Source organism: Camelus ferus, chromosome 33, assembly GCF_009834535.1.
Source record: "Camelus ferus isolate YT-003-E chromosome 33, BCGSAC_Cfer_1.0, whole genome shotgun sequence".
Classification (NCBI taxonomy): domain Eukaryota; kingdom Metazoa; phylum Chordata; class Mammalia; order Artiodactyla; family Camelidae; genus Camelus; species Camelus ferus.
In genome coordinates, this window is record NC_045728.1 from 21151580 (window position 1) to 21173868 (window position 22289).

Here is a 22289-nt window from a genome sequence, read left to right on the forward strand (position 1 = left end):
AGGGTTTCAGAAGACAGGACCCCAGCCCGGGTGGGCCAGCTTGTGCCCTGTAGGTGTGGTTAGAGGTGGGTGGGCCACGTTCAAGTGGGGGGACACGGATGCGGGTGGGATGGGCGTGCCCCCTGCCCGCTGGCGCCCGCCATGTGCCTGGGCCTGTCTGGTCCCCATCACACCCCCGGGGGCTGCACAGAGTGTCCCAATGCCCCTCAGACCCTTGGCCCCTCTGCCTGCTTGGCGGGCACACTGGGCTCACACGGCATGTACATTCACAGCGTCCGTTTCCTTCGACATCTTGGAACCTCGCGTTGAGGGGCTTCAGCTCCTTTCCAGTCTTGTTCGGGGCATTTGAGTACCAGCCAGGAGGGTGGGGAGCGGTGGCATCCCTGGAAATGCAGCTGGTGGGGCTGTGCCGCCCGCCGTGGGGAGAGCTTGTTCTGATGTCCGGTGGGGAGGCCCAGGGGCAGCAGGGAGAAGGGGACGTGGGCGCGTTGACCTTCGGGAAGGGTGGGCTGGTTTTAGCTTCCTTTGCCCGCCGAGGCAGCTGCCCATCTTTCCATAGTGGCTCCTGGGGCTTTGCCACATGAGAACACGCTAGAACGTTCTGCCTCTCGGTGACTCGGTGCCCCCGGGCGCAGGGTCTCAGTGACTCGGTGCCCCCGGGCACAGGGCTGGTCCCTAATGACGGGGACACCATGGGGAGTGAAAAGGGGACTTCGCTCCCGGAGCCCACGCTCCTGTGGGGGTGACATTGGACACATATGTGGGATGTCACACGTCAGGGTGTGCCACAGACCAACACCCCGTGGGCGGGAAGGAAGGTCAGGAGAGCCCATCCCGAGGAGGCTCGGGAGCACGCCAGGACCGCTCTGGAGGCAGGGCACAGCTCGGGCAAAGGCCCTGGGGCAGGCGCGCCCGCTGTGGTCTGGGAGCAGCAGGGTGGGCCAGGCGGCGGTGAGAGCAGGTGGGACATGGCAGGCCTCATCCACCCCGGGAGGAGTTTTTAGTAGTTATGGCTGGGGGCCCAGGACCTGGGGACTTCGTACGTGTCCTCTCATTCTTGTAACTGCACTGAAGGATACAAATAATCTTTCTCCATCATAACAGGAGAGTTGGGGGCTTGAACATTCATGTCGTGCCCAGGAAGGCAGAGCCAAGGCAAAACAGGACCCCCCCACCCGAGGCTGTTGGGGAAATCGGGCATCTCGTTTGTCCATCGGGAAAGTCAGTCGGACTCCTTTGGCCAAGAATGCAGGGCGGGGCCAGTGGATGCTGGAGGCCCTTTCCTCCTCGCACCCCCCAGTCCGACTCCCCCTCCCTGGGGGTGCAAAGCATGGACGAGGCCCCGACAGCCCCCGCCCCCCCCCCGGGGCCCTGTGAGCTCCTACAGAGAGCTTTGGAAGGTTGGGCGGGCCTGTCACGAGGGTTCCCTGGTTTGGTTCACACTTTGCTGTAGATGTGACATTCACCGGGCGTTTTCTGATGCGGGCAGTGATCTGTGTGCATGGTAGGAAGTTGGGAAGAGTCCGTGGAGGCATCTGGCTGGGTCCCGAGCTCCCGGGGATGGCAGCCTGTGCCCGCCCGGCCACGTGGGCCAGGGAGACCCAGGTCTGGACGCTCAGCCCCCTGCTTACTGCAGGAAGCCGTCATGTTTTTATCCTGAGTTCACTCTTATTGTAAGATTTCTCCTACTAATGCAAATAACAAGAATGAGATTCCTCATAGCTCCCCGGCCAAGGGACTGTCCCGTCCTGTCTCCCGCAGGTGCTCCCGGGCCTGCCGTCTTCGGCCTGGGGCTGCCCTGGGGCCCCAGTCAGACTGGTGACCCTGCACTTGTGGGCACCGCCCTAACTCGGATCAGAGGCATTTTCACCCAGCTCATTCTTGGCTTCTTTTTTTTCTCCTCTTAACTCATTGTGACGGTCCATTTTCATTCCAATTCAGGGAGAGGGACGTAGACGCCCAGCCTTTGTGCTATGACATCTGTTTCTAGAAATCGCAGACTCCCACTGACCCCCGCCCCTTGCCCATCCAGCTGTGAGACCAGTGGTCTGTCCTCTGGCGGCCCGCCCTCCCAGGCCTGCCGCTGGTCCGACCCTCCGTTCTGGGGGGCCTGGGGTTCTCAGGGAGCAGAGTGTCGTCCCCGCTCACACTCAGCAGAAGAGACGAGAGAGACCTGGCCCCCGGGCTGCACGCTGGTTGCATTTTCCTGGCCACCCTAGCAGGTCCCTCTCCAAAGCCAGGTTAAGCTGGTGTTTCCTCAGGGCTAGAAGGACACTGGTTCACGATCTGTGACCTCTGGGCCCACGCTCGGCAGACGCAGGGTGGTGGCCCCAGGGCGGGGTGGGGTCGAGCCAGGATGTGACGACGGCTGTCTGATCTTCAGCTCCAGCCCTCCTGCATGACCCAACAGCGACCTGAGTGATGACCTGGAAACACACATGCAGGTCCACGTGGCACCTTCACGGTGGTAGGGGTGATGCTGGCAGGTGCTTGCTCCAAGTGCTCAGTCCAGCTGCTCCCCTGAGGCACGCACGTCACCAGGTGCCCATCTATGGCCTGGTTTATGGACAGTGCTGTGTGCGCCGTTTCTCCGCCCAGCTCTCCCCGCCGGGCACGGCTTTAGGCTGAGTCACTGAGATTCCACCCCGGCCGGGACCCCAGTGTCCGCTGTCCGCATCACTTCTCACCCTGCTTTCCCTGGGGTGCAGTTGAAATGGGAAGGAAGCCCGGGGTTGCGCCTGCCCTTGGCCCCGCACCCTGCAGACCCCACAGGTCTCTGTGCTCAAGTGTCACCTCAGCGCCTTCAAAAAAGCTGGGGCCACTGACGGTGCAGCACACCCAGCACACTGGGCCTCTGCGGAGTGAGCGGTTCCAGGCCCCGTGGCTGCTGGGACTCAGCGCCCCCCCGGGGCCCACACGGCGTGGGTCAGGCCCTTGCTTGGAATGCAGTTTCATGGTTGGGGAAATGGGGATGGAGGAGGGTGGCGGGGAGGTGCTGATGGTAAGCCTCCTACCTGTGGGGCGCCCTCCCTCCCAGTTACCGGGGACTTTGGCAGCAGTTTGGGGCTTGGGGGATGGCTGACTGAGCGGCGCAGTTTCCCATCAGAGGCCAGACTCTGTTTTCCCGGCCATCCCGATGCGTGGAGGTCTGTGGTTCCAGACCTGGTCCAGTGTTCTCAGGCCCTGCCCTGTGTTCATGACACCTCCGGGCCCAGAGATGCTGCACTTACAGGAAGGCCCAAGGCCTTCCACTGAGTTCCGTTTTAGATTTCAGCAGCTCCCGACTCAGAGGCTCTGTTTGCTAGGACTTTGGTACCCAGCGCCCGGGGAGGCACTCAGCAAAGTTGGCAGGAGCTCCCTCTTGTCTGACACACGCCGTCCATTCCTGAATCCGGGGGGTTTGTGAGCTGAGCTGAGCTCAGCGTTCAGACGAGGGTTGACATTAATAGTGAGTCCTCCAGTCGGGTGACGCCGAGGGTGGAGAATCCCATAGCTCTCTAAGGGACCCCGTGCTCTTTGCATGAAAAGGTGGAGACGAGCCTGGGGCCGAGATATTTGAGTGTCCTAACTGCTTGGCGTTCACGTCGCAGGGGCGTATGCAGAGCTTTGGGAAGTCTCCGGCCCTGACTGTTCTGGATTGTCTGCTGTGAGATTATTTACGTCTTCAGTCAGATGAGCAGACCCCTTCCAAGAGCCTGGAGCGCCTTTCATCCCTGACTCACCTTGTTTTCTCCCCACCAGTGCTGCACACGCAGGGCCCCATCGATGGCAGCCTTTACGCCAAGGTGAGAAAGAAGAGCAGCTCGGACCCCAGCGTCCCTGGCGGGCCCCCGGCTGTCCCCACCACCAGCAGCCCGGACCACAGCGACCACACCCTGTCCGTCAGCAGTGACTCCGGCCACTCCATGGCCTCGGGGAGGACCGACAGGACCGAGGAGCACCCGGGCCCAGGACCCAAGAGGTGCCTGAGCCCCCAGGAGAAGGCCGAGCTGGACCAGATGCTCAGCGGCTTTGGCCTGGAGGACCCCGGAAGCCCCCTGCAGGACATGAGCGATGGCCACAGCAAGTGCGGCGAGACCCGCCACGTGGTGCCGGCCCAGGTGCACGTGAACGGTGACGCTGCCCCCAAGGACCGGGAGATGGACATTCTGGATGACGAGATGCCTGGCCACGACCTGCGCAGCGTGGACAGCACGGGGACGCTGTCCTCCTCGGAGGGCCACGCGTCCACCCACCTGGGCCCCTTCACCTGCCACCAGAGCAGCCAGAACTCACTCCTGTCAGACGGGTTTGGCAGCAGCGCCGGCGAGGACCAGCATGGAGCCCCTGCCCCAGACCTGGGCCTGGGCGGGGACCCCCTGTACGAGCGCGAGTGGGCCTTCAGGGGCCGCGAGCCCAGGCCGCCACAGCCCGTGCTCAGGAAGCCCCCCGCGCCCGCCCCGACGCAGGCCTACGGGCAGAGCGGCTACTCCATGCCGACCTGGGTGCGCCAGCAGCAGATGGTGGCTGCCCACCAGTATGGCTTCGCCCCCGACGGGGAGGCCAGGCTCAGCGGCCGCAGCCCGGCGCAGACCCAGCCCAGGGTCCCGGTCACCCCGACCCGGGGGGCCAGCAGTCAAGTGGCCGTCCAGAGGGGCGTGGGCCCCGGGCCACATCCCCCTGACACGCAGAGACCCCCCTCCCGGCAGAGCGGCCTTCAAGCCCAGGGCTCCGGACGTCAGCGTCGTGAACGGCACCGTCCCGGAGCTGAGTGCAGACCCCTCCCCGGGCTCCCCAACCCTGGACATCGACCAGTCCATCAAGCAGCTGAACAGGCTGATCTTGGAGCTGGACCCCACCTTCGAGCCCATCCCCACCCACATGAGCGTGCCGGGCAGCCCAGCCAATGGCCCCGTGCCCCCAGATGGCATGGGAGGTGGACTGCGGGCCAGTGGCCACCTGCAGGACATTGGGGGAGGCCCTGGCAGGGGCCCCACGAGACAAGATGAGCTGGCGTTTCACGGGAGGTGTGCTGGTCCGCGTCTGGGTTTGCAGGATGCCCAGCTCCTTACTGCGTCTGGAGCACGGGCTTGTGGGGGCAGGGGAGGAACTGCCCCAACTGGGTGTGGGAGATTCTCTGAGCCAGGACTGGGGAGGCTGTTCCTGTGGCAGCAGCCTACAAGCCAGAGGAAGAGGGTCTCGGGATCGGTGACCGAGGGGCAGGTCCAGAGAGTCGGGGCTGAGAGGTGCAGCGGGAATCCAGGCCACAGAGCAGTGGGGGCCATGCTCCATGGTGGCCGGGGCTGGCAGGCTGTCACCCCCCTGGGACGTGGCGGTACAGTGGCAGTGCCAGGCCTTCCTGTCCCGCTGGGAGGCCTGGAAAGGCCAGGGTGGCTGTGGTGGACAAGGTGACCTGGATGCATGGCTGCATGGATGTGGGGGCAGGCACTGGGGTCTGAGACAGGCTCTTCATGGCGGGAGACACAGGCCATGGGGCCCAGGAGAGGTGGCCAGGGCGGCCTGGAGGAGAGGGCACTGGGACAGAGTGGGGGCGTCTGGCTCTAGGAACGGTGTGAAGTCACAGGGGAAGGTGTGTCTAGAGGCTTCCACACGGAGAATGGGGCCGGGTCGGGGGTCCAGGCGTGGGTGCCCTGAGGCCTGGGGAGGTGGAGGGAGAGGGGCTGCGAGGACCCAGAGGCCACCTCAGGGCTGGGTGTGGGGCGCCCAGTGAGGCCAGGCCCTCCCTCCAGTGTCAGCGTGCCCGTATATCCCCACCTAGGGCATCACTGGTTCCTTGGTGGCCCTGCCTCTAAATCTGAGGACAGGAAAGGTGAGGAAGGAAGGGCCCCACGGCTGCCTCCTGCTCCCGAGTCTGCCCGCGTGCCGGCCGAAATCCGAGCTGGGATCACCGATGGGGAAGGACCGCGCTGCCCTGTCCTCAGGCCCTTCGTCCTCTGAGGCCCCTCGGTGCAGGGACCTCCCATCTCACAGTGGAGCCTCCGGAGGTGTCAGTTAGTGGCCTGCCCAAGGTCACACGGGTCATTGGCAGAGAACAGGAATCGGCCCCTGTGGCTGCACCCAGGGGCCCTGCCCGCTTGGCAGTCCAACGGGGAGGATTTCAGACCCTCCCGGGTCCAGGTGGCTGGGGGAACCTCAGCTCTGCAGACCTGGGTCCTGTTTAGGGTGCCCTGTGTGACTTGAGTAAAGGACTTCTGTTCACTTCGTCTCTTAAAAGAAACCCTGTCCCGTGCCCGGGTGATGGGTGGGCCAGGGAGCGCGGGTCTGCATGCAGCATCCTGCACCTGCATCAGGAGTGACATCCCGGCCCCCTGAGCACCTGCGACCCTGGGTGTTGGTGTGCAGAGCTGGGCGAAGCTGGAGGGGTCCCTGGGAGGAGCTGACCACAGCCGTGATGGCAGCAGCTGAATACGGCCGGGCCCGGGTGGGAGGGTTTGCCTTGTGGACTCGCTCGGTCAAGTACGTTCAGGAGATTCTGAGTTTAAAACACGCTTCAGTGGGAATAAAACTGTCTCAGCTCGCTGAACCTACTTAAAAGAAAGCACTTGGGAAAGTTAAAACCAGAAATCTTATTTTTCCTTCGATTGAAACCTCCTTTGAGACCTGGAGGAGGTCGGAAGCATGCAAGTGTATTGGGGGAAAGAAGTCCAAGGCTCCGGTTACTGTCTGATGGCCTCTCTCTCCCGTGATGGGTGTCAGTCCTCATGACGACCGTGAAGCAGAGAGCCCGGGGTTTGAGGAAGTCCCTCATCTCCTCCCCTTCCACGTCCTCATCTCCCCTTCTAGGTCCTCATCTCCCCTTCCAGGTCCTCATCTCCTCCCCTTCCAGGTTCTCATCTCCCCCCCTTCCAGGTCCCTCATCTCCTCCCCTTCCAGGTTCTCATCTCCTCCCCTTCTAGGTCCTCATCTCCTCTTCTAGGTCCTCATCTCCCCTTCCAGGTCCTCATCTCCTCCCCTTCCAGGTTCTCATCTCCTCCCCTTCCACGTCCTCATCTCCTCCCTTCCCATGTCCTCATCTCCCCTTCCAGGTCCTCATCTCCTCCCCTTCCACATCCTCATCTCCCCTTCGAGGTCCTTATCTCCTCCCCTTTTAGGTCCCTCATCTCCTCCCTTTCCACGTCCTCATCTCCTCCCTTTCCACATCCTCATCTCCTCCCTTCCCACGTCCTCATCTCCCCTTCCAGGTCCTCATCTCCCCCCTTCCAAGTCCCTCATCTCCTCCCCTTCCACGTCCTCATCTCCCCTTCCAGGTCCCCATCTCCTCCCCTTCCAGGTGGCCATGCTTCAGTGACTTGATAAACTCACTACTGGAATTACTGGAATTTTTATTTTGATTTTTAGATCTTCTCCAGTTCCTTTTATCATAAAAATAATTCAGTGTCATTTTTGAAATGAAAGGACTTGAATACGTCAACAGATCTGTAACACTCAGCATGTTTGGTTATTAATTATGCAGATCCAATTGGAGTGTTTCTTAATCCATTTCTTGCCTGGTAGGAATCTCGGGCATGCGTTGGGTTTTTTCCCCTGTGCTTTTAGAGCTCTGGTGGTGTCTGGGGAGTAGAGGTGAGCAAATTGGACGCTCATCCTCAGAGACCTTCCTGAAGTTTGGAGGTGAGCTTCTGGTAGGAGCACGAGGGCGGCTCATGGCTCAGGGACTGGCCTCCCACCCCAGAGCCAGTGTTCCACCCACAGTGAGCTCCTGTGTGAGGGCAGTGCCAAGCTGGGAGGTGCAGCGCATTGGGACTCACACGGCATCTGATGCAGCTCGTGGACAGTGCAGGGGGCTCTCAGAACAGCCTGCACGCTGACTTCTGGTTCTCCTTCTGGGACATCTTGTCTTGATAGAGATCCTGCCAAGAATGCACACGTCTGTAGCTCTCAGCTATTAGAACTGAGGGGGCAGGAGACCGTCCTTCCCTCCCTGGCAGGTACAGAGAGATTTTTGTTTGATTTTTAAAATTTTTAAATTGAAAAAAATTTTTTAAGTATAATCCAATTACAATGCTGTGTTAATTTCTGGTGTACAGAATAGTGATTCATTTATACAGATAAATATTCCTTTTCATGTTCTACTATTATAGGTCATTACAAGATATAGAGTGTAGTTCTCTGTGCCGTACAGCAGGACCTCATTGTTTACCCACTTGATTTTAATACTTAAATGTCGGTATTTACATCTCTCAGGTGCAGAAAGCTAGATCAGCCAGGGAGAGGAAAAAAGTCATTGATGCAAGGGAAGTCATAAAACTGTAGAGCTGCCCTGCTGACCTTGAGGTGTGGAACATTGCAGAAGGCTTGGGGGTGCTGGAAACCTGTGCTTTGAAGGCAATCCAGCCCCAGCAGGTTTCCTTCCCCCAGATCGGGGAGACAGGGCTGTGCAGCTGAGCCGGTCCACACATGGCTCTCAGTCCAATCTTACTGAGTTGGAGGGCGCAGCGAGTCTGAAAGGCCCCGTGACATGCCGAGGACGGTGGCTGTCACCCCCAGAGGTGTCGTTCTGTGTCTGTGTGCCTGAGGCTCAGCCCTCTTGGGACGGGATAGTGTCTGATCAGAGCCACCTCCAGTCTTGCTTACAGATGGGAAATAGGCTGGAAAGTTCCAAGACGCTGGCTCTTCTGCATGAGACCCTCCCTGGCCTGCCTGGCATCTTGACCCCAGGTGCTGACTGCCACACGTGTCTTCATTCTGGCTGTAGACATGGGGTCGTCGCAGAGACCCCAGTGTCTTAAAGTTAGTAAGGATCATACAGGTCATGCCCTGAGGTGATGATGATGGTGGTGATGATGGTGGTGATGGTGGTGATGGCGGTGATGGCGATGATGGTGGTGGTGATGGTGATGGTGGTAATGATGGTGGTGATGGTGGTGACGGTGGAGATCATGGTGATGATTGTCAAGACGATGATGGTGATGGTGATGATCGTGATGCTGATGGCGATGATGATGGTGGTGCTGATGGTGATGATGATGGTGATTATAGTGGTGATGATGGTGATGAGGATGCTAGTGGTAAATGTGCTGGTAAGCCCTGCTGCTCTGAGCACCTGTACTACTCCAGGCACTACACTGAAGCTTGTCGGCGTCACCCTGGCCTTCACACTCACCATGTGTAAACTGAGCTTCTGTGTATCTGACTCTGCATCCCATGGCTGTGTCCTTATTGCACAGTCTCATGTTTTGCCACCAGCCGTATAACCCCTCAAGGGCAGTGCCAGTGACATATTCATCTTGTTTCCTGGCACGTGCTGATGTTGTGAATAGAGGGTGCGGTGCTGGCGGAAATGCAGAGGACTCTCCCGGGTCCCCTGTGGCTCCATTGGGTTGGCATGGGGACCTCAGCGAGATTCATCATGGGACAGGTCAGGGAGCCAGTCTCCCCACAGGACAAGAGAGAGGCCCTGCAGAGGTGGGGTCTGGTCTCAGAGAGCCTCGGAGGAGCTTGTAAATGGGCTGAGATGTGGGGGCACCTCACGGTGCCCCCGTGGCTACCCGGCTCTGGTCTGGGCGCCCTGGGACCTGGTGCCACCCCACACCCCAGGTCTCCCCGCTGCTCTGCCGCCCTGCCCACAGGGGTTTCTTCCATCACATCCTCTACATGGGGGGAGATTTCAACGGATGATACCCAAGAAATAGAAGAAGTCTGTGACAATTAAGGATGGATGGCAGGCAGCCCTCCGTTTCCCGCATACCTAAGGACAACTTGCCTCCTGTTGTCCAAATACCATGTTTCTGTTACATCAACCACCGCCAACAGTCGCAGGGCCCCGGCAGCCCCGCGTTCTGCTTACAGACACTCTGGGACGTCACGGCCAGTGCTGCCTTCGAGGGCTTCTGCAGACACAGGTGTCTTGCCTGCGTCCAAGGACTGATTTATGCTGCAGGCAGTTCAGAGCAGTGACAAGTACCGACTTCAGCCACTGAGAGTGGGAGCCCATCAGTTTAAATTACATAAAGCTACACGTGCCCCACGACAGGGATCCAGTGTGGAAAGTGAGGACCTCAGCCGTGGGTTCCCACCGTGTGGGTCTCCGGGGGTGTGTGGCGGGGAGGCGGCACTCACGAGCCCCAGGTGGTGGGCGGGGCAGAGAGCCAGGGGCACTGGGGAGCAGGAAGCATGGACTTTTCCTGGAGGACGGCTGACCCGGGCTGTGCAGACGCGGGCAGAGCCGAGGTGTGGGGAGTGCACAGGTGTCCCAGGGCTGGGGGGCCAGGTGCCCGGACAGGCCCCTGACCCAGTCAGGAGATGGAACGGCTGCCCTCAGGGTCACCTCCTTTCCCCGGGGACGCAGACTCTGCAGGCATCTCAGAAAGGGCATCTCAGGCCGACCCCACAACAGCAGGACCCCCGCCTGCCGGGGACCCCAGGCCGATGCCGCAAGACTGCGCCCCCTCTGCGGCTCTGGGGAGCAGCCTCGTGCCTGCCCAGGCACAGGACAGAGGAGCTGGGCTGCACAGAACCAAGGAGGCGCCGTGCGCGGGGCGCTCCTGGCTCCTCTGGGTAGACGCGCCCAAGGATGTGCTGTCCTGTCCATTCAGACAGGAAGCGCCAGGTCAGAGAGGGTGGGTGACTCAGGCTCAGACCTGGCCTGGGGCATTTCCTGCGTGGCCACCCTGTGTGTGTTCCCAGGCATATCCAGGAAGAGGGTCCCAGCTCAGGGGCAGAGCCCGAGGTCTGGGGACGTGTGGGGCCAAGAGGGAGGGCTCCGGCCTCACCTCTCCACCCTCGGGCCTGTCCTCCTTGCCCTTCCAAGTCCAGGCGACCAGCTGCAGATGGGGCTGCTCCTGGGTCCCGGGGGCGGGCCGGCCCGGTGTCCCCGCGCGGCAGCTCTGTGTCCCGCCCGGCAGAGGCCCAACGTTGGCAGCGGCAGGCGGTCTCAGGGACAAGAGGGTGGAGGTCACGCCCCTGGTCACCCGGGAGACAGCAAGCGCTCACCCCCTGGAGCCACGGTTCGGTCCTCTTGGTGGGTTTCAGACCGCGAGGGGGCCTGGCCACAGACAGACCTGTCTTGAGATGTCAGGCTCTCAGGCCTCATGAAGCCTGGGTTTGGGCTCATTCTTGCCGTTTTAAGAGCTGAGCAAGTCCCCAGGGTCATCCCAGGGTCACGTTCTCTCTGAGATGCCTCCCGACCCGTCTCTTCCCCTTGTGCCCAGGGGTCCCAGCTCCTCCCAGACACCGCTGTCCCCGCCCCCATCAGGAGCTCCTGCAGAGCAGGGAGCCCCGGGAATACGGGGGGGCTGCTCCTGCCAGGCCCACCAGGGACCCAGGATGGGGGAGGTTGCGGGCTGAGGGCCAGCGACCAGGGCCAGGGGGTCGGTTGTGTTCCTGTGAAGGACTCTTCCCTCTGTTCGCGGCCGCAGACGAAACTGGAGTTTCTCCAGCTGAGCTCTCATTGCCTGAGATGAAGGGGCGGGTGGGGTGTGCTTGTGCCGTGAGATCTAAAAAGACACTCCTTCCTGGGGTTAGGACGCTGGGCGCCCCATGTGGCTTCAGACGGATTCTTCAGGACTGTGAGCAGGGGCCGCGAGTCGGGTGCCCGCAGGCACGTGGAAGCTCCGCGCTCCGGGTGGGAACATCCTTCACGGTGGGAAGTAGGGTAGCTCTTGTTGGAGCTGCTTTCTGTTTTTCTGCAGAAGCGCCCTTTGAATTTGGGGTAAGTGACTCAGTTCCTTTTGCCCCCGACGACCCTCGCTCCACACACAGGGGTTTCGGGGCCCCACGAGGTCACCTTGACAGGCGTGTTCCCACGTCCCTGGATGCTGGGCTGGCCTGCAGCTCTGGTTCTGAACCCTCCCGGGCCCGCGGTCCTGCTTTTAGAACTTCTGTCTCCTGGCACCGTCTTCACCATCGTGAAACCAAGGTTGTGGCTCCCGTAAGCTGCTCACACACGCAGCCATCAGAGATCTGTGGACCACCCTCACATTCTCACTACAGAAAAATACACGTGACATAAAATTGACCATTTTCACCGTTTTCAAGTGCACAGTATCGTGACATCATGTGCCTTCCGTGTTGCGTAGCTGTCCCCACTCTCTGGGTCCAGGACATTTCTGTCATTTCAGGAGGAGTCTGCACCCACTGCAGTCGGCCCCGCTCCACACTTCCCCAGATCCCACCGCCCCCGGTCTGCCTTCTGTCTCCGTGGATCGGCCTCTTCGGGGTGTTCCGTGTCAATGCAGGCATAACTAACATTTGTCGGGCTCATACCCGCTGTGCTCAGGGCTGAGTGGCGTTCCTCTGCATGGCTGCACTGTGCTGTGCTCCGTCCATGGGTGGGGACCTCCAGTGTTTGTGAGCAGGGCCGTGTGAACGTTCGTGCACAAGTGTTCGTTCCATCACCTCTTCTCAGTTCCCTGGGGCACACACACGGGAGTGGGGCTGCCGGGCCACGTGGCAATTCCTTCTTTCCTTTTTCTTTAACAGTTCTTTTCTGCTGGGGATTGAACCAGGACCCCGTGCCTGCTAAGCTCACGCTCTACCCCTGAGCTATAACCCCCTCCCCCGGTGGCTCTTTCATTGACGTGCTGAGGAGATGCCTCCTCAGGTGCTGGCAAGCCCTCTTTGGAGACCCCGGGCGTCCGGTGTCGGGGGCGTGTTTCTGGAAGCTCTATCTCGGCGTGGTGGACACGAGCTGGTCTGCACGGATGTGACCCCCGATGCACGATGGGCCTTCACAGGCGAGACGTGGAATTTGCCTCATCCCTGTGTGGGTGGTGGTGAGCCCCCTGGGTCAGGACAGGGAGGAGATGATGGGAAGATGGCCCGGGACCCGAAGTCCTGTGCCATTCCTCCTCACTGCCATCAGCCGTGCGTGCCTGGGGCTGCACCTTCCTGGCTCACCTTCTGTGGAAGGAGGCCCCACAAGTGGACAGTCCTTGTGACCGTCCTGAGGTGTGTGGTGGAAACATCGTGCTTCCTCAAATGTTTGCGGAGGCGGCCGGTGAGATCCAGAGCTCTGGGGCGGGGGCGGAGTGGGCAGGTAATGACAGAAAAGGAAGAGACTCAAAGAAGCAGAAAGGAGTGGAAAGTAGGCGCCAGCCTCTGCCACTGGCGCCCTGAGGGCAGCAGTCCCATGGGGTCTGTGCCGTGAGTCACAGGCACGCCTGCGCAGGACACGGTCTCCTGCGCTCCTCGCAGTGCAAGGGTGCGCCTCCTAGCTTTCTGGACATGATCATTTCCATTAAAAAACGTCTTTAGAGGAGAGGCTCCCTCCTGCCCAGCTCTTCTGCGTTACCCGGTGTGGAGGACTTCCAGTCCCACAGTCCTCAAGGCAGCTGCCCTCCCCGGGCCTCTGGGCACAGATCTGCAGAGCCTGCTGGCCTGGTTCCCACATCCCCTGAGGCCCTGGGGTCGGATGGGGACTAACTGACAGATGTCCCCGCTCCCTGGGAACACTCCCTGTGGGGGAGTCCGTCTGCATTTCCGCGTCAGGGAGAGCAGAGCCGTTTGAATCAGTCTGGAAGCGCGTTTGGGCGTCTCCTTGTCGCTCTGCCCTTCTCCCATTGACACTCATTCTGCAGAGGAAGCACGTTTATCCGAATGGGGAACCTGGAGCTAACTCGGGGGCAGGCTGTCTGCGTGCATCCCTGGTGGTGGCTTTTGCTCCCAGGAATGCGAGGGAGTTTCCAGAACCCGTGGGCAGGCCCCCGTGCGAAGATGCTGCCCCTGGCAGCCACCCAGGTGGAGGCGAAGGTCGTGCGTCCGCCCGCTTGGCACTGCCACCTGGGAGTGTGTCAGTCGCAGGAGCTTTGCACATGCCCGCGGGCTTCCCCCAGGAGGTTGGGGTGAATTGGCCTGGATCCTGCTTGGTGTCAGAGTGATTTTAAACGCTCCCCCGTGTGTGACTCTATGCTGGAGACTGGCCCTGGTCCTCCCGCTGGTTTGTGTGTTTGGAAACGCTGGGGAATTTTACGAAGACTCCAGCCTCCTGGCCTCACTCTGCAGGCTGTGACTTCACAGGGCAGGGTCGGCCCGAGGGTCCAGACCGCGAATGTGATTCCCGTGCGCAGCCAGGCGGCCTGAGCGTCGCCGGGAGCCTGTCTGTGTTCGTCTGTGTCCTGGCCACCTGGAGCCTGGCCGCTGCCCGGGGATGGGGCACTTCTGCCTGCTGGGGGTGGTTCCAAAGCTGGGAGGACTCAGACGTCGTTACCCAAAGTTCACGAGGGGTGAAGGACGTGAGAGGTGGAGGGGGCGTCCATGGCCGTGCTGGCACATGTGCAGAAGGAGGGGTCCCCGATCTCAGCCAGGGGTCCCCCCTACTCCATGATCCACATAGATCATTCCTTTTTTGTTGTATTTTTGTGTTTATTACATTCTTTATTGAAGTGCGGTCAGTGCACAACGCCGTGTCAGTTTCTGGCACGCGGCACGGTGATGCGGCCACACGTGTGCTTAATCACTGATGTGCCCACAGCACCGCCTGGCTGTGGAGGTGTGTCCTGCCTCCCAGGGGATGTTTCCAGGGCCTGGAGGAAGCCCAGGAGCGGGGCCACCCACAGCTCCGCACCAGCTGCAGGGACGGACGGCTCCTGAGACTGCCTGCTCGGCTCTGCGTGTTTCCTCGTGGGCCCTGGTCCCACCCGGACGTGTTTTCACAGCGGTGCCTTTGAGTGCATCCTTGAGGCTGGTCTCATACACAGGACTGCACGCTGGACGGGGCCTCGGTTCCTGAAGCCCTCTGGCTCAAAGGTCAGGGCTGAGGTCACATCACGTGGAGGTCAGGGTGCAGGTTGTCCTCCGCAGGCCAGCAGCAGACCCCTGGGGAGCACCCACACCCTGCTCCCAGCGCGCTGGCGTGGCCGCAGTGGGCCACGTCCACAGGACACCGTTTCTGCCCTGCCTGTCGGACAGAGGCCATCTCCTGGTCCCCCTGTCCCTTCCGGGAAGGCCTCTGCATTTCTCAGCTCTGATGGGCCGCAGGAGGCAGGTCAAGGGCCGCCCCGCTGCACACCATTTCAGAGCAGCGCCTTTGGATGTCTCCCTGGGTGACGTGCTTCGCGTGCTGTGACCCGACAGCCTTGGGGGGCATCAGTCATCCCCTCCTGGGGTGGCCAGGCTCGCAGGGTCCTCCTGCCCATCACTGACTGACACCCACGGGCGTTTCCACCCCGATCCACCTTCCAAAAGCGCTGGGCCCCCACCATGCACCTGTCCTGCCCTGGGAATGGTGCCTGGGCCCTGCCTGTGCCGGGGTGGGGGCCAGCCTCCCTCCGGGGCCCCGCACCCCCCTCCCACGCCCTCTCTGTAAAAACGAGAAGGGGTAAAATGTTTCTAAAAGACGCAGTACAACATGTAAAGAAGGCGACCGACCGTGTAGGCAGGTGGAAATGTGTACACGTTCGTGACCCAAGAAAAAGACGTCTGTGTCTGGTCAAAGTGGCTGTTCCCTCCGTGGTGGTCCTGAAGTGGCACGCAGGCCCTCTGGCCTCAGAGGTCCCTGCAGGTGCTGCAGGAGGAGGCGCTGAGCTCGGGCAGGGGTCTCAGACTGTGAGTCCCTGTGCCTGCGGCCGCCGGGGCCCTTCCAAGCTCGATCACCACGGAGAGTCCTTCTTGCTGACTCTGGGGGGTGGGAAGCGGGCTCAGTCCAGGGCCCCGGGTTCCCCCACCCCGTGCTTCCTGAGCCCCCGCTGGGTGCCCGGCCGACTCTCGGTTCTGGGGAGCCCGCTGGACACAGGTCCTGGTGGAACCGGCGGTGGGAGAGACTGACAGCGGGTGGTAACCGGTCATGCCGGGGGAGAGCGGCCGGAGCCCCGGGGTTCCCCGTCAATGAAATGTCCAAACAGGCAAACCCGTCAAGACGGAAAGTGGGTTAGTGGTTGCTGGGGCCGTGGGAGGGGGCTGGGGTTTCCTGTCGGGCAAGGAAGGTGCTCTGGAACCAGAAAAAGAAAAAATGATGAATCGAGTGTCTCTGAGAGGTTTAAAGTCGGTCGCAGTGACGGGCTGGCGGTCTGCCCCGCACGGAACGCGCCTGCAGCCCACGTGTTTCCCTCCCTGCAGGTGACGAGCCCCCGAGCGGAAGGTTCCAGAAGCTGAGCGTTGGGCAGTATGACAATGAAACCGGGGGGCCCCCAGCCTTCTCCAAGTCCGAGTGCGGCTGGGGGAAGCCCACCAGCACGGAACAGGCCCCAAGCCTGGTGCCCTTTCTCTCTCCAGCCAGCGCCAAGGAGGTAGCCACAGCGTGCCCGGGGCCTGGCCCGAGGCAGGGTGTGGGTGCAGAGCACAGGTACGCGGTCGCTGTCCCGAGCGGGCCCTGGGTGTGCGCCTCGCTCCGGTCATCGGACCTCTGTGTTCTGACCCATGGGAGGGATGAGGGCCCAGAACTCCGCGGGCGGACAGCAGCCACCAGCCGCAAACAGACTTCCTCCAGGTCCCCGCAGGGGGGCCCAAGTCCCCACCCAAGGCCCCTCGGGGTCCCCGGGAGGGGGGCAGGGAGAACGTGTGGGTCAGTGTGGACGTGGGACGCCCGCCCCACCCCCCGGGAACATCAGAGCATCTTCCGGGAGGCATGGTTCAGGCTTTTAACCAGAATCGAAGTAAGACGGGTCGGCAAGCCCCCAGACCAGGAACCCTTTCAAGTCAGGTTTCACGTGCTGTCCAGGCGGGAGCGCTGGGGCCCAGAGCAGACGGGGAGGAGAACATCACCGTTAATGTTAACCCAGGCACCGAGCCAGGGCCCATAGAGGAAACGGGTCCAGGCAGCCTCTTCCCTGAGCTGTGGGTTCAGTGCGCCGTGTGCGTACCTGCCTGGGGACACACTGCGGGCGAAGGTCACTCACCTGCTTCGTTCCCCGGGCGCTCACCCCCACACAGACTCCCCACCAGCTCCACTCACCGCGTGGCTGTCACCGGCCGGAGCACCCGACGCTCCCCCACCTTTATGGCCACTGCACTTCCTGGGTTTCCACCCCTACCTCCTGGGCCCGCGCTCAGACCAGGGCTGGCTCACCTGACCCCCACCCCGTGCCACTTACAGACGGCAATCCCCGCGTACCCCCAGGACCTGGATGGGGTCGATGGCAGGGTCTTCTCGCCCACTTGCAGTGGCAGTGAGACCCTGCCCCCCACGCCTGCGTTCCCCATGTCTCCGGAGATGCCGTACGGTAAGGAGGGAGCAGAGCTGGCCGCCTGCACGATGGCCCCTCAGGGAGGACTCGGGGACGGACGGTGCCTCACTCTGCTTTCTTCCGCAGTGACGACCCCCCGTTACCCTTCATTCAGCCCCCCGGGGCCCCCGATGGGTGGCAGCAGCCTGTACAGAGGAGCTCAGGTTAAGACCCCGCTCTCTTCTGCCCTGGGCGTCCTCTCATGCAGGAGCACCGCCATGTGCCTGGGTCGCACCGCAGCAGCCTGGACGGCGAGGGCAGCACTGGCCATGGGGTGGAGGGGTGCAGGTGTGAGCTGGGGTCTGCTGGGGCGTTGGACCTCTGCCGCCTCCGGGGCCCTGTCCTGGCTCCTACGTCCTGGGTGTGGTCCCCATCCTGGGTCCCCCAGCACAGGGGTGGGTCTGCTCCCTCCTGGGCACCTTCCACGCCCCTGCGCCCACCCCACGGAGGGAGCGTGGATGCGTGCTGGTTGGGCTACTCAGCTCCGCCTCCCGGGTAGACGCCACTTGCCTGGAGAGTCCATAGTCAGGTGGTGGAGGGGCTGCGGCTCAAGCCGTGTTCCCATTTAAAAATCGCTCTCCTCAGTCATCGTGGGTTCTCCATGTCACTGCTTTCTGCCCCGGGAAGCGGGGAGGGGGTCCCTCAGGTGCACCTCTGGGAAGGTGGGAGGCTGACTGTGTCTTTAATCCCACTTCTTGTCCTGGGGACGATGGCCGCTCCACTGCCCCTCCCTCCTGAGGAACCCAGATCCCAGGTCGTTTAACAGAAGGGCCGTCTGTCCTGCAGAGTTTCCCATGTGGCCCGGTGTGCACACGCAGAGACCAGCTCCTTAGCAAGCATGAGTGCGTGGAGGGTGTGGAGAAGCGTGTGCTGTGTTGGCGCCTCTGAACGTCGAATGCAAGGAAGGTGGAGAGGTGCCCACGCTGCCGTGTGTAGCCTCGTGCGTGTTCTTCTGTTTCAATAACTCAGACACAAAGGGATGGCGTCTCCGTCTCCACACAGCCCCGTCCCCCGTCCCCCACGATGGGCAGCTCGCTGGAACCCAGTTAGTGGGTTTGGGCCAAGTCAGTGGGTGCCACGCCGCCACAACCGGGTCCACCAGAGACACGCTGGTCCGGCTGCTGTGTGCAGAGCAGTGCCAGGCGGGTGGAGTGCTCGGGCCGCAGTGGTTTCTGGAAAGAGGGGAGGACGGGGCTGCACTTGGGGGAGATGAGGGTGGTTCGAGCAGCTGACCTGACTCGGGGCTCCGTGGCTGTTCCCAGTTTGCCTGGTTCTGATGTTATGGTCTCAGCTGGGCTCTGACTTCTGACTAGTGTGTCTTCGCACATCGGACTGAACCGGGTGCTGGCTTGGCGTAATCCAGACGTGTCGGGTTGTCCCCCAGCCAGCCAGCCGATGAGGTCAGGGAGAAACAGAGCCGGACGCCAGTCAGTGGTGCGGGGAGAGGTTTACTTGGGGCTGGGGTTGTGGGTGCATGGGGCGGGGCACGGCCAGGTCCCAGGGCTGGGCGGAGCCCCGGGGATGTGCCCCATCATGTGAGGGTCCCTGGCTCCGTGCAGGAAAGAATTCAAGAGCAGTGGAGTGAAGGTAGATTTATTCAGGGGGACGCACCCCACAGACAGAATACAGGCTGTCTGGAGAGGCCAGAAGTGGCCCCGCAGCACGGGGTTGTCCAGGAAACTGAGATGAGCCCCGAGGTGCCCCCATAACTTCATGTGCTAACAGGCAGGAGGGTTATTCCAGCTCCTTGGGGAAGGGGTGGGGTTCCCAGAGATTGGCCCCCCCGCCCCGTGGTTGTTGCCCCCCCCACCCCTGCCGCGTGTCACGGTCTCACGTCACCACCGGTGTGGCTGCGGTGTGCAGTGGGTCAGGAGGGGTGCCCAGCCCTGCCTGTCGGGGTGGAGGGGTGGCAAGCTGTCCCCGATGGCCCTCCTGTTCTCAGGGGCACTGGGAGGGCGGGCTGGCGGGGACGAGCCTGCAGGAGGCAGAGGCCTGCATGGGGTTTCCGTCTCTCCCCCCTTTAACTTCCAAACTGTCCTCCGTCTGCTCCTCACTCACCCTTACGTTCTCGGCATCCAGCGTCCAAGAGGTTCTGGGTGAAAGTCTGTGTTGTTTTTAAGGCGTGAGCACCTGTGAGTGAGTGGGAGGGAGACTCTGTTCCTTCAGGGAGCCCGGCGCACGGTGGCTGCGGACGTGGGCGGGAGGGTCGGCGTTGCCGATGGGACACTGTGTCTGCACTGGGTGGTGACTGCACAAGGGGTGAGTGGGCGCCCACCTCCCTCTGACCCAGGTCCTGGATGCTTCCTGGGGGCAGCACGGTTTTAGGGACGAGTTTTCTGAATGTGACCTTTCATGGGAGTTGCTTCCGCCTGGAGCACGCCCGCACCATCAGCCGAGTCCCCGCTGCTCCCACCCTGCCAAGCAGAGGGGACAAGGAGGAAGGGCAGGCCAGTCTGCAAGCATCCGCACCAGAGCTGCCCTGGTCACAGAGAGGCTGGACACAGCACAGAGGTGGCATCTCAGAAAGCGGGCCTGGTTGTCCCCTCTGCCCACCCCGTGGGCTGCCCCACCCGCACCAGGGGAAGGACCCACCCTGGGGAGTGCTGTCCATCTCAGCCCTTCCTGGGCCTGGATGCCCTGCTGGACGGCCGCCTTCCTCTCTGTTCGGGGAGCCATGGGCCATGGGAAAAGCCCGTCCGTCCGCCGGCTGGGCCTGCCCTGGGCTGTGGCCGGGCATTTCCTGCAGACCCTGCAGGCCATAAACAACCCAGAGGAAGTGCCCTGCGTGGCCCTCGGGGTGGAGGGTCCTTGGGGTCTTCCTGGCCTCGAACTTGGGGAGGTGGGCCAGGCGTCCATCCTGTGAGAGGTGAGTGCCTGTGAGCTTCCACTGGCTTGGTGAGTGGGTCAGAGGGTCACGGCAGGGCTGGGCAGGGGTGACTCTGCACGGCATGGCTAGAAGGTGTCCTGGAAGCCCGCCACGTGCACCATGCCCGGTGCCTCCGTGCAGCCCTGGAGGCGGGGCGAGTCCTGGCCCCCCGGCCTCCCAGGAGGGTCATGGGTCCCTCTTCCAGGGAGGACTTCAGGGAATGTGGTGTCCGCACTAGGATTTGGCGGACGAGTGGGACTGTGCCTGGCCCGTGATGCAGGAGAGGCGAGGGGTGAGCACCCACTCTGTGCTGCACTAGGTGGATGTAGACCTCGTGGTACACTGCCTACCACCCGGGACTTCGATGTCAGAGGCCACACCCAGGACAAGTCCCTTCTGCTCTGCTGAACGGACTTCTTACGGTCAGATCTGAGGCCATGAGGGACGGAGCATGGACTTACCTGAGTGAGGGGGGACAGTGTCCCAAGTGTAGGGTCATTTGAAATGGGCTTTGACGAGTATATAGGAGCTCGCTGGATTGCTTAGGGTCGGGGATGGGGCAGGTCTTCCATGTAGAGGGAAGAACTTGAGCAGAGCAGAGGGAAGAAAGGGATCTAGTGTGTTTGAGCTAAGCCACCGGCCAGGTGAAGCCGGCTGATTGGTTGGAAAAGAGAGTCAGCCAGCAGGAGGGTATGGGAGCCACTGCTGCGGGAGGAAGCCCTGCGGGGTTTGAGGAAAGCGCTCACCCCAGGCTGCCCTGGGCAGGGGATGGAGTGAAGGCCTGGGGCTGGTGCCCGGGCGATGAGAGGCGGTGCCCTGGTCCCAGGGAAGGGGACAGGGCAGGAGGCTTCGCTGTGAGCCTGGGATCCCAGGGAAGCGCGTCTGCCTCTGTCAAGGCGCAGGTCCTGGACGGGGGCCTTGGGCTCGTTCGGGGTGGCTGTCTCCCTGGGGTCCCAGCCCCACGGACACTCGCGCTAGCTGCTTGGGTGGCGCTGGCCGCTCGGGTGGCACTGGCCGTGGGCTGGAGCCCAGTGGTGCAGGGTTCAGCCGGGAGCCTGGAGAGATGAAAGGCAGGGAAAAGGAAAAGGGGGAAGAAACGGAGAGGAAGCAAACCAGGCAGGGAGCAGGTGGGGCCGGCCGTGCCATCGGAGGGAGGCACTCGCTGGGCAGGCCGCCCGGACAGCCAGATTCTTTCCTCGGAGGAGCTCTCCCGCCGCCCTCTGAATGGGCCTCCTCGGAGGTGGCCGCCCCGCGACCCGCCCCGACTCCCCCGGGACACCGGAACCAGAGTCGCCCGGCCCCGGCGGGTGGGAGCCGCCTCTGGGGACAGCCCTCCTGCGGTCGCCTCCCGCTGCCCGGTCTCCCGGCCTATCCTAGGACTGCCCGGCGCCCGCGGCGTCCAGGTACACGCCGGTCCCCTCCCCACAGCCTCTGGCCATGTCTCTGCGAGGCTGAGAACTGACCTCCCGGAGGTGGGGGAGGGGCGGAGGGGAGCGGGAGGGGCTGGGATGCGGGCGCAGGGCCCGATGGGGGACCCAGCTGCTGAGGGGCCTGCTCTTCCCAGTGTCCCCGGGTCCCACGGCTGTGGGACAGGATGCCCGGCCCTGCAGTCTGGAGGCGCCTCCTTCCAGAAGAAAGCTCTGCTTTGTCTCAGCGGCCAGGGCTCCCGGGGCAGAGGGAAGCCTGCTTACAGATGTGCGGTCTGGAGCCGGCTGCTTCCCGGCTCGGATCATTCCTCGGCCTGCCCGGTTCCTCCCCGGCCCAGAGGGGTCGCCGGCTGCCCCGGGAGGACTCAGGGCCCAGGTGCTCCTTCACCTTCCTGGGAGAGCATTGCTTCACTCAGCGCCGAAAGCCGGCCTGGGGGTCAAAGTGGGGGCTTCTGAATGAGCCTCGCCTTGCCTGTTGGAGGGTTTCAGACCCCAAGACTTTAAAGCAGAACACACAGTCAGCGAGGTAACCCACCCGGTTGTCACCAGGGCTCCCAGAGGCTCACCTCTGCAATCTCCAGGTAAGCCTGGCGGCTTGTGGCCCAGGCTGCCGCAGCGGGCGGGTAGGCACGGGCCTGGCCAGAGTGACTCGGCCTGTGTGCGTGTCTCAGCTGGAAGGACGGGGGGGGGGGGGGGCGATTCCTGAGGAGGGGCAATTCCGGGGGAGGGGGCAGTCGTGCTCAGTGCAGCAAGCCTGGGCTGGTGCTCCTGCTGCCCGCTCGCCTCTCCAGCCTGAACGTCCTGCGAGCAGTGCCTTCCAGGTGTGGGAGACTTAACTTATCCATGGCTGAAGGGAAGATAATGTCTCTCCAGACATCTCCCGTCACTTTAATGCCA

The 22289-nt window shown here is 62.3% G+C and overlaps 2 protein-coding genes across 2 annotated transcripts; both read left to right on the forward strand.

Moving 5' to 3' along the window:
* The first annotated feature begins 758 nt into the window (after positions 1-758).
* LOC116661099 (tensin-3-like) lies at positions 759-6597 on the forward strand. The gene is given in 4 exon segments (XM_032472327.1): positions 759-961; positions 2764-3001; positions 3669-4685; positions 4687-6597. Coding segments are annotated over 4 exon segments (2163 nt in total). The 3' UTR covers positions 5392-6597.
* A 13595-nt stretch (positions 6598-20192) lies between these two features.
* LOC116661189 (collagen alpha-2(VIII) chain-like) lies at positions 20193-21902 on the forward strand. Its single transcript, XM_032472641.1, has 2 exons — positions 20193-21368; positions 21530-21902. Exons 1-2 carry the CDS (start codon positions 21029-21031, stop codon positions 21850-21852), a joined length of 663 nt encoding a protein of 220 aa, XP_032328532.1. The 5' UTR covers positions 20193-21028; the 3' UTR covers positions 21853-21902.
* Positions 21903-22289: the final 387 nt, after the last annotated feature.

Bases quoted from the DNA above. Each gene is read 5' to 3' on its own strand.
- LOC116661189 (XM_032472641.1), top strand. From the start codon at position 21,029: ATGAAAGGCAGGGAAAAGGAAAAGGGGGAAGAAACGGAGAGGAAGCAA. The intron at 21,369-21,529 runs GTACACGCCGGT...TGCTCTTCCCAG, and splicing joins CCGGCGCCCGCGGCGTCCAG to TGTCCCCGGGTCCCACGGCT.